We start from the raw sequence: 9,937 nt of genomic DNA on the forward strand, positions 1-9,937 counted from the left end.
CATATATTTTTAGTTGTCCGATTAATTTCTTTCTATTTTTAGTAGAGAAGGGGTCTTACTCTTGCTCAGGCTGGTCTCCATCTCCTGACCTTGAGCGATCCACCCACCTCGGCCTCCCAGAGTGCTAGGATTACAGGTGTGAGCCACCACGCCTGGCCTACCACAATTTTTTTAAAAAAGAGATGGGATCCTCGGCAAGAGAGGGAAAAAGGGAAGAGAGCCGGCCCACGTACAAGGAGAAGGCGACAGTAACCAAATACAGGCAGAACATTCTGGTGAGGGGAGGTCAGACGGAGGCGGCCCTGGTGCAGGGAGACCGGGGAGGATGGGCTGGGCATGGAGAATGAATGAAGGAAAGGAAGGAGGGAGGGGGTGCGGAGGGCAGGCTGCACAGGGAGAGCAGAGGATCGGAATTTAGGGGAAGAAAGAAGGGCAGGTTTTGGAGGATTCCTCCGGGCTGTGGGAGCGGGTGGTCAGGTCACTCACGGCAGAAGGTGCTGTTCCGCCAGACAGGGGCCTGGCCGGCCTGGGCGCACAGGGATGCATAGGCCTGCAGGGAGTGGCACAGGGCCGTGGTGTCGCCCTTGGTCCCACACTGGCCATGCACGCAGCTGGCGAAGCTGGCCTGCGGGGGCACCACCTGGTGGCACTGAGAAAAGGATCCTGCAGGACGAGACAAGGCAGGGTGACGAAGCGAGAGAGCAGGAAGGGACAGAAACACGTGGCTTCTCTGGGGCTAAGTCAACACCCACTTCAATCGGAACCTAGATTTGTGGAGAACCCACTGCCTGAGACACACAGAAGGACCAGTCTATCGCAGCTCCCAGGAAGGTGCCCGCCGGCGAGCCCTGCGTTCCTATCACCTTCCTGGTGAGTTCACATCTGTCTCTGGCTTCGCTCCTTCTCCCACCCTGACCACTCCCTGCAGGGGACGTGTCTTACCCTGAGGGTCCATTAAGATGGCACAATTCTTATTCCAGATGTCTGCCATTTTGCCCTCTTGGCAGCCGGAGGGGCTGCCCCCCATGAGGAAGCAGCTGAAGGAGGAGAGGAGGGAAGGATGGAAACTGAGGGCCAAAGGAAGCTTCCCCCAAACTGAAGCAAAAGTGGAAGAGGAAAACAGGGAGGGGCACAGGAGAAGAGCACAAAACGGTGCCCTGGAGTAGGAAAGGCAGGAGATGCAGCAGGATGGAAAAGGCTAGCTCTCAGGGGGGACTTCCCAAGTGGGCTCTCCAAAGAGATCACTAAGCACAGGGGAAATCAGCAGGCTTGGGCATGGAAGTTGGAACCACTTTTCACCAACTCCAATTTCAGAGGGAATAAAGGGGAGATATTGGCCGGTTTCCTGCCAATAGGGAGTTCGGCGCCAGGGCAGTGGGGACACACGGGGACACCTCCAGCTGCCCCCAGGCTCTTCCTTAGGCCCAGCCCCTCCTGCCTGGCTCCTCCTACCCCAGCTCACCCAGGTTCAGAGGAGTCAGACAGCTTCCAGGAGGCCCCCAGCTGGATGGAATTTCCTGCGGGCTTCCTGTCTGGGCGCAGGTTGTCGTCCAAGCTGTTGTTGTTGTAGTTCCCTGGAGCAGGGAGCAGCTAATAGAGGACCTGCCAGCAGACCAGCCCCAGGGCCACCATCTCCCCGACCAGAAAAGGCACCCTCACTCCTCACTCAACATGTCAAGGTCAACACTTTCTTTCTCTTCTCCCGCCAGCTTCCCTTAACTCCTACCCCCCTGCCCGATGTCCTCAACACTATCAGTTGACCAGCACTTAGGATGCCTAATAGAGATGTGGGGGAGAGTGGGACCAGGCCATGTGCCTGCCCATTGTCCCAGCTCCCCCGAAGGGGCCCAGGGAACTCACCACACAGCCCACAGAGCTGGCCCGCGTAGGACGAGGGCACTGTCACTTCCACCAAGTGGACCCCGTCATAGCGAACTCGGAGCCCAAAGTTTGTGTAGAGGACAACAAAGGAGCCACTGAACCTCAGGGTCACCTGGCCTTCCAAAGGCCACACGGGTAGGGCCACCTGATGGCCGTTCAGCTGCAGAGGTGCGGAGGACATGGAAGGGGGAGTCAGGAAGGAACATGGGACAAACACACAACGGGGGCAGAAACCTGGGAGCAGGGGGTTGGGGGCAGGTGTTTCCCAGAGTGGGGAGGGTGTCCAAAGGAGGTAGGGCTGGGGGTGCTGCAGGGCACCCCCAGGGGCCCTAAAAAGCCAGACAGGCAGCACAGGGACAAGGAGTAGCAGAGGAGAGAGGCTGAGCAGGCTGAGTGGAGGGGTCTGGATGGGGGGAGGCACACACCATGACCTTGCAGCCTTTGAGCAGCGAGATTTGGAGGCCGAAGACCTGCACATGGACGGCTTTCACGAAGGAGGCCTCCGGGATCCCCCCGCGGTTCTCGTTGCTGGTACTCACAACAAAATAGTTCTCTTGGGGCCTGGACCAGCAAAGCTTGGTCAGGACGTAGGTGCAGGTGCCCATGAAGTGGTGCAGGGCTCCATCGAACGTCAGGTAGTGGGGGTCTCCCGAGGCAGTGCAGGTGGCAGCCCCTGGGGAGGAGAGGATGGCATTCAGAGACTCACTGCCCCACGCCCCGGAAGCCCTGACCCAGGGCTGCCAACTTGGTGCATCCATGTAGGGATGCGATGGTCCCCACGACCCATCCATGTCAAGGAGGAAGTCTCCCCTCCCCAACTCCACTCTCTGAGTCCTTGAAGATGCTGTCCCTGCTCCAGACAGCTGCTTCCCGGGCCCTGCTTGAGCCCAGCTCTCTGGGGAGGCTGCTTTGGGCAGGGCCATCCCCTTGCTTGAGGTCACCTGGGCAGCCCCTGGCTCACCTTCCACCTGACCGCTCACCTTGGGCATGGCAGCCATAGATGCCGTCCTGATGGCCACAGGTCTCCTGGGCCTTACATGTCCAGGGGTAGCAGTGAATTCTGTTGTTGCCTTCACAGACACAGAGCTGCATGCAGCCTGGCTTGTACCACTTCTCCCCAACCTGGGGAAGGGAGACGGGAAGGGAGGGAAGCAGTGTTTCCCAGGTTCTGACACCAGAGCCCACAGAGCTGTTCAGTTGGCTGGCCGGCCCACAAGAGCACCCTGTCTTCCCGAAGCTCCAAGATCAGCTGCAAAACCCCGGGATTCAGTCGCCGATTCAGTCACTTTATCAGGAGTTTGTCCACTACTTCAGCAGGTATTTTATTATCTGTCTGTATTGTGCTAGGTGTGCACCGGATGGACAATGTCCCTGTGCTCACAGCACTCACAATCCAGTGGGGGGCAGCAAACACGTGTACTAATAAATGACATGCTCCAACACCACGTGTACCCAAATCCAGCCATCGGGCACCCACCAGGGACACAGACAATAAACACTTCCTGCAAAGAGGCTTTCTAACTTTGATTATCGGGAAGGCTTCAAGGAGGAAGGAGCATTTCAACAGACCTCAAAGGAGGTAAAGGATTTGTAAAAGAAAATAAAAAAATCTCACCACCACCTTCCCCCAACTCCCTATACAAAAGGGAAGGTGAAGGCCTCAGGCCCCTGGGAAGAGCTGGCCCCAGAGATCATTCATGAAGGAAATTCCTGGCTGGCCTCCCATAACAAGAGCATGCAAATTGTGACTTTAGGTCCGCAGGCCAAGTCTAGCTGCTACAACTAAAATCTGCGGGATTCCTGCAAACAATGCATTACAAGTTTACCTGCCCAGGTGCAGAACAAAGACAAATCAGGATCAAGCACTCTTCCACCTAAGCAGGGACATCGGCATAACTGATGCTTCCTTCCCTCCCTTTGTTTCTTCTTAATTCACCTTATCTTACATAAAGTGTAGATTTTCCTGGGTCTCACAAGCATATAACCGTTTTTGTCTCACTACCCCACCCCCTGCTTTTTTTCTTCCTTTTTTGTATGCCTAACTCCCCTTAAATACTGCAAATTCCAAATCGCCCTTCGGAAAAACAGGCACAGATTTATTTGTCTGCGGTTTGTGTTTTTCCTGGGCGCATCCTCAACTTCAGCTTAACAAACCTCCATTGATCGAGATCTTTGCCTCAGTCACTCATTTGGGTGGACAGATTCCAATGGGTTGAGGCGGCTGAGTGGCAGAGCAGGGGGACGGACAGGGCTGACCCAGAGGTGGCACACGGTGGGGGGGTGTGGAGAGCACAGCCTGGATAAAGAGTGCCAGGCAGCCCAGCCTGGACTGGGCCAAGGGGGCAGAAAGCCAGGTGGACATCAGGTGGAGTGTCAGGAGGGCACTGGTGCCACCGCCAGGCCCTGGGAGAGGGCCCGTCAAAGAAAGAAGAAAGAAGCACCACAAACAAGGGTCTGGCTCCAAATGCTGCCTCTGAGAAGTCTGAAAACAGGAGCCCAGGAAAGGCCAAGTTCCTTCAGCTGAGAAAGGGCCCCTGGGTCAAGAGAAGACAGTGTTTGGAAGGAGTGCAGGTGACACACACAAGGTCCTCATGCCTTCGGAGGACAGAAACTCTGGGCAAAAAGATTCAGTGAAGTGATGGCAGAGAGGAGCAGCAGGAACGGTAGGAGGGGACAAAACTGGGGGTCTCAGGCTCTGCGAGGCAGTTGGGAAGTAACTGTGCCCGGATCTGCGGAGGGGGTTGGGGGTGGGGACTTAGCGGGGAAGGACCAGAGCTGAAGAAAGAGAAAGGGAAATTTGATCCCGGCCAAAATTTCCCTAATCCTAGCCCTAAACCCCGGGCTCCTCCTGCGCCCCCCAAGCCTTCTCACTCCCTGCCTCTCGCCCTCACTCGGGGCTGTTTCACAACAGGGAGAAAGTGCTTCCTGCTGAGAGGTCCACCCAGCCACTCACCTTGAAGTAGCTCCCATTGGAGTCGAGGCACCCACACTGGGATTGGGGGACGCAGTCAAGACCGCTGAGCACGAAGCCTGGGTTGCACTCGCAGGCCTCCACGCACCGGTCTGGACAGAACACGCTAGAGAACGCTGAATGGCAGGTGTCAGGGCACGGCTTGGCACACGGGGAGTACTTGCTGTTGGGCGGGCAGGCCAGAGCTGACGGAGGGAGAAGCTCGGGTGAGAAAGAGACAGACAAGCCACGGGGGAGAAAAGCGAATACGAGCTCCTTCAGAAGGCACCCGGGTGGCCATTCTTGAGAAGAGAGAGTGACTTCGAGAAGCTTGACCGAGGGGCCCAGCTGGCTCCCAGGGCCTCTTGGAAGCTGAGCAAGCTGCCTGCGCCAAGAGGCTGTCACTCGGATGCTAACACTCAGGAGCAGATCACTCCACGGGAAGAACAGCACAGCAGCGCTGCTGTGTAGACAAGCCCCAGGTGAGTAATCTGAGTGGAAGGCCCACCAGCGGGGTCAGACCATAAAGCAGCTTCCCCAGATAGCTGGGCCTACCAGGACTGGGAGGCAGCCGCAGAGCCTCCCCTCGCCTCGGGTCTACACCATGTGCACCTATCTGATGACTTGGGCTGCACATAAACACATCTGCACGTGCCCTGCACAGCCCCAGGTAGCCAAGAAGCATTTCAGAATTTGCAAGTGACTGTGATTTTCTCGGTGGAGATTTCCAACTCTGCAAATTTCCCCGTCCTGGTGTGGAAGTGAGGGGTTCCACCAGGTGTGCCCCAAGCCTACACCGACCCTCTTGTCCGTGTCTAAGGGAAGGGGTCCTGCATCTCTCCCCTGCTCCTTGGCACAACTCACGGCAGAACTGGGGCTCCCTCCAGGGCTTCACGGCGTAGCCGGCATCCTGGCAGCTCGTGGTCATGGCTGACATGTGGGCACACAGCATCTGCCGTAGCCCCTGGAAGTTGCACATGTCAAACATGCAGTTGTCAAAGAAGGAAGTGGCCTTTAGGTGAAGCAGGCATGCCCTGCAGAGAGAGGCCAAGTCAGAGGAAACGAGGGGCAGAACGTCCCGGCGCCCACCTCGGAGGACCCCAGCTGCCATGCCACCCCTCGTGGCCCCGCCTGCCCCCTTCATACTCAAATGGGCCGCGGGAGTCGACCAGCCGTCCACAGAACCCTGGCCCCGACATGTTGTTCTGCAAGGCTGAGTCACAGGATGGGGGACTTGTCTGGTTCTCCTGGCACCTGGAAGAGACCCACCCCACACGGCCCCAGGGCTGAGGCTCACTTCCAGCTCGGAGCCCCTCACCAAGCAGCCAGCAAGGCTGAGAGGCTCTGGCACAGCTCTGGCAGCCCCTGGAGGAGGACTTTGAGCATCGAACCCCAAAGGAGGGGGAACAACCTGCAGTCTCAGGGTAGAGAGGAGACAGGGACAACGTCAGTCGGTCTCACCAGGGTAGGGCCACAAGGGGACAGGAGGCCCGTGGGCCCCATAGCAGGGCTCCTCACTCACTCCGTGTCCTCGTCCTCAGCCATCTGCCAGCTTTTCCCCAGTTCCTCCTCGTCTCCGGCTGGGTGGCCATCTGGCTTCAGGTGGTCGTTGTTGATGTCACCATCATAGTTTCCACATAAACCACAGAGTTTGCTAGAATAGGTCCTGGCGGGACAGGAGAGAAGTTGGCGTTCATGCAGAGAAGAGGTCTTGGCCATCAGGGGACCACAGCAGAGAAGGCGATGCACTGGGAACCCTCTGTTCCCCCTACCCTGAGCCACCCATGCCCCCTCCTCCCCTCTGTGCACACCCCACTGTCCGGCTATGACAAAGCCCTCGCTGGCCCTAATACACTCCAGCTTATTCTTGAGGGTGTTGCTCCTGTTTCTATAAAGCCTTTTTCTGCCTTGTTCTGTCCAATGGGGAGCCACTCTTCCTTGGAGAATGGGATCAAGTGACTGCTTTTCTGAAAGCCCCCAGTGCTCATTAGCGACTCCTTCTAGCACATTCCCAAAGCATTGTATATACATCCTGCTATTTATCACACTGTCCTGAAACCATTTCCTCCTGTCTCCTCATCCAGAGGCCTGCCACAGAAGCTGGGTGCTTTCCACCCAGGGGAGGTACAGAAATGATTGAGTGGTGGTGTCTGAAATGCAAGGGGAAGAGGAGAGCGGACAGAAAGCAGTGGCAGCTGCCAGGCTGAAATGCCCCCTCACCTGGCCACACTCACAAACAGCTGCTGGTCGCCATCCCATCTCACCCACAAACCAAACTCTGTCTGCAGCTCCACAAATCGTCCACTTGCAGCCAGGAAGACGCCTTTAGAAGGTATGGCTGGGAGGGTGACTCGCTGACCCCCAACCTGGATGGTAGGGCAGAGGGAGGAGACAGAGACAGATCTGGGGGTCAAGGAGGACCCGAACAGACTCCCACATCCATGGCTGGAAGGCATTACATCCACCAGAGCGGCCTAACAACCTCTTCCACCTACAGTGGTTTGGAGCTTCACCGCCACTGTTGTATTTAACCAGTCCCTGGGAGGGTTCCGGGACTGGAGGAGCTGACCCAGAGGAGGCCACAGCAGCCCATAGGAATAGGCCACAGCCAGGGCCCGCAGGGGTGGAGGTGGAGGACAGGGCTCACCAATGTGCGTCTGCCCTTGAGCAGGGTGATGGTCGTCTCAGGCAGGGTCACGTAGACTTTGTTCAGGCAGGCCATGCCTTCCTGTCCCCATCCGTCATTCTTTGCTGTCACCCTGAAGAATGGATCTGGGTGGGGAGAGGGACGAAGAGAGCCCAGGGGCTCGCTCAGCACACATTTCTGAGCACCTGCCACTGGCGGAGCCCTGAGTGTGGCACTGCAGGGAGAGAGGGCACAGGGACACCAGCCCCACAGCTCAGGAAGAGAGGCAAGACCCAAACGGGAGCAGGGCATGACTGTCTGCCCCCTTCCAGAACAGCCTGCAACTTCTGCATATCTGTCTCCCCTCCATGCACTGGGACATCCCCAGGGCGTTTGTGCTCCTTTACCAGTCCCTTTTACAGTGACTATCCCTATGCTAGGAGGGCCCTCAATAAAAGCTGGCCCAGGGAGCAACTGATCAGGAGAACTATTTTAAACTGCATTTCCCCAGCAGCCTGGGCCTGAGAAAGTCCCTCTTCTGGGCTGGGCGTCTCAGCCCTTACCTTACAGAAGAACTCGCTCTAGTTTTGCCCCTTTCCCCATCTGCTCCCCGCCCTTTCCTGCCACCCACCATGCCCCCACACCCAGCAGCTCTGCCTGCAGACCCACGGCCGAGGCAGGCATCTCCAGGACCCTACCTGTTGAGTTGCCACAGGGTTGGGCCAAGATGTAGGTGCATCTGCCCATGAAGCCAAAGTGCCGCCCATCAAAGGTGACATAATGAGGGTCTCCATAGACCAAGCAGGTGGCACTGCCTGCCGAGGGGGGAGAGGGGACCAGGAGAAGCTGCTTCCACTGCCCCCCACCCTGGCTGGCCCGCCCACCCCAGCTCCTCTGCCCAAGCAAGGGATTTCCACTCTGACGGGCTGGCAGGCAGGGACAGCATAAGGGGGCTCTCACCATAGGGGTGGCATCCATACTGGCCGTTTTTCAGCTGGCACACTGTATGTGCCCCACACTGAGAGCTCTGGCACTCGATCCGGCTGCCAGGCCAGCAGTGGCAACGTTCTGTGCAGTTGGGGCTGAACCACTCTGCCCCAGTCTGGAAGCAAGGGATGCAGAGTCATAAAGCCATAGCTCTTGGGGCCCTTCCCCGGTCTCCCCACCATGCCAGGACAGAGGATGCTCTCCTGTGCAAAGACCTAAATTTGCTCATACTCTTCCTTACCTGATGTTCCCACCTACCACAGGACATTTGCACGTGCTGTTCTCTTATCCCGGAATGCTCTTCCCTCCCCTTTTCTAAATCATTCCTATGCAACCAGCAGAGTTCAACTCAAAGGTGGCTTGCTCAGGAAGACTTCCTCAGCTCTGGGTACCCTTTCGTCCGAGGACTTACCACAGCTGCACTTTATATGTATTTTTGTGATTGATCATAAACACCCCAGGTGAGGGTCCACACCTGTCTTTACTCACCATCTTAGCCCCAAGATGAGAGTTCTTGTTCAATAAATGTATGCTGAATGAAAGAGTAAACCAAGACCCAATGTGTCCCCTGAGAGCATTAGAAGGGCAAGGACCATGCCCTATTCACGGTGACCCCAAGGCCAGGAGAGCAGAAAGTACTAAATAAACATTTGTTAAATGCACAAATGAATATATCATGAGTTAATATATGCCTCCCAAGGCAGAGGGAAGAGATTCTTGGTGCTGATGGATGTGACAGATCTTTCTGCCCGGGCTACAGCTGAAGCTAATCCTGACACTGACACAGGGAGACCCAGGAGACTAGTTAAAGGGAGCTGGGGGAGGAAGCGGTCCCATAAGAGACAAGCAGGTGCTCTGATGTCACTGGGAAGAACAGCTAACACCTGGAGCTGAGAAGAGGCACTGGACATTAATGAAGCACTTAATTAATAGGTCGTATAACATTTATTATAAATTGCTAAAAATAGTAATTAACATTTATTAAGTAATTACTATGTATCAGGATCTAATTTCATCTTTACGAAAATTTTATAGGAGGTAGAAAATCTTATTGTGCACACTTTATAGATATGGTAACAGATTTAAAGAGGTAAAGAAGCTTACCCAACGTCACCCAGAACAAATGAGTGCTGGAGTGAGGACTGAAGCTCAGGTCTACCTAACCCTAGACCTGCACTGTTCAATATGGTGGCCGCCAGTCACATGTGGCCACTGAGCTCTTAAAACGTGGCCAGTCCGAATTCAGGTATGTCATAAGTGTAAAATGCACACTGGATTTTGAAGAGTTAGTATGGAAAAAAAAATAGAATGCAAACTATCTTATGAATAATTCTTTTTTGTCTATACATTGAAATGATAGTATTTTAATGTTTGGGATTGAGTAGATTATTGGAATTCACTTAACCTGTTTCCTTTTTTTTTTTTTTTTTTTGAGACAGAGTCTCACTGTGTTGCCCGGGCTAGAGTGAGTGCCGTGGCGTCATCCTAGCTCA

The 9,937-nt window shown here is 55.5% G+C and overlaps 1 protein-coding gene across 1 annotated transcript in view; it reads right to left on the minus strand.

Moving 5' to 3' along the window:
* The window catches only part of ZAN (zonadhesin), a 34,799-nt gene that overhangs the window by 18,005 nt on the left and 6,857 nt on the right, over positions 1–9,937 (minus strand). The window contains exons 8-21 of the mRNA XM_012638882.1: positions 8,418–8,559; positions 8,156–8,272; positions 7,479–7,603; positions 7,052–7,197; positions 6,354–6,497; positions 5,978–6,085; positions 5,696–5,865; positions 4,835–5,037; positions 2,862–3,003; positions 2,307–2,554; positions 1,861–2,041; positions 1,463–1,574; positions 943–1,037; positions 487–663 (exon numbers count right to left, since the gene is read on the minus strand). Coding sequence (XP_012494336.1) covers positions 487–663; positions 943–1,037; positions 1,463–1,574; positions 1,861–2,041; positions 2,307–2,554; positions 2,862–3,003; positions 4,835–5,037; positions 5,696–5,865; positions 5,978–6,085; positions 6,354–6,497; positions 7,052–7,197; positions 7,479–7,603; positions 8,156–8,272; positions 8,418–8,559 — 2,110 coding nt within the window. The remainder of the gene's footprint in view (positions 1–486; positions 664–942; positions 1,038–1,462; positions 1,575–1,860; positions 2,042–2,306; positions 2,555–2,861; positions 3,004–4,834; positions 5,038–5,695; positions 5,866–5,977; positions 6,086–6,353; positions 6,498–7,051; positions 7,198–7,478; positions 7,604–8,155; positions 8,273–8,417; positions 8,560–9,937) is intronic.

Source organism: Propithecus coquereli, unplaced genomic scaffold (assembly GCF_000956105.1).
Source record: "Propithecus coquereli isolate 6110/MARCELLA unplaced genomic scaffold, Pcoq_1.0 Scaffold137, whole genome shotgun sequence".
NCBI classification, from domain to species: Eukaryota; Metazoa; Chordata; class Mammalia; order Primates; family Indriidae; genus Propithecus; species Propithecus coquereli.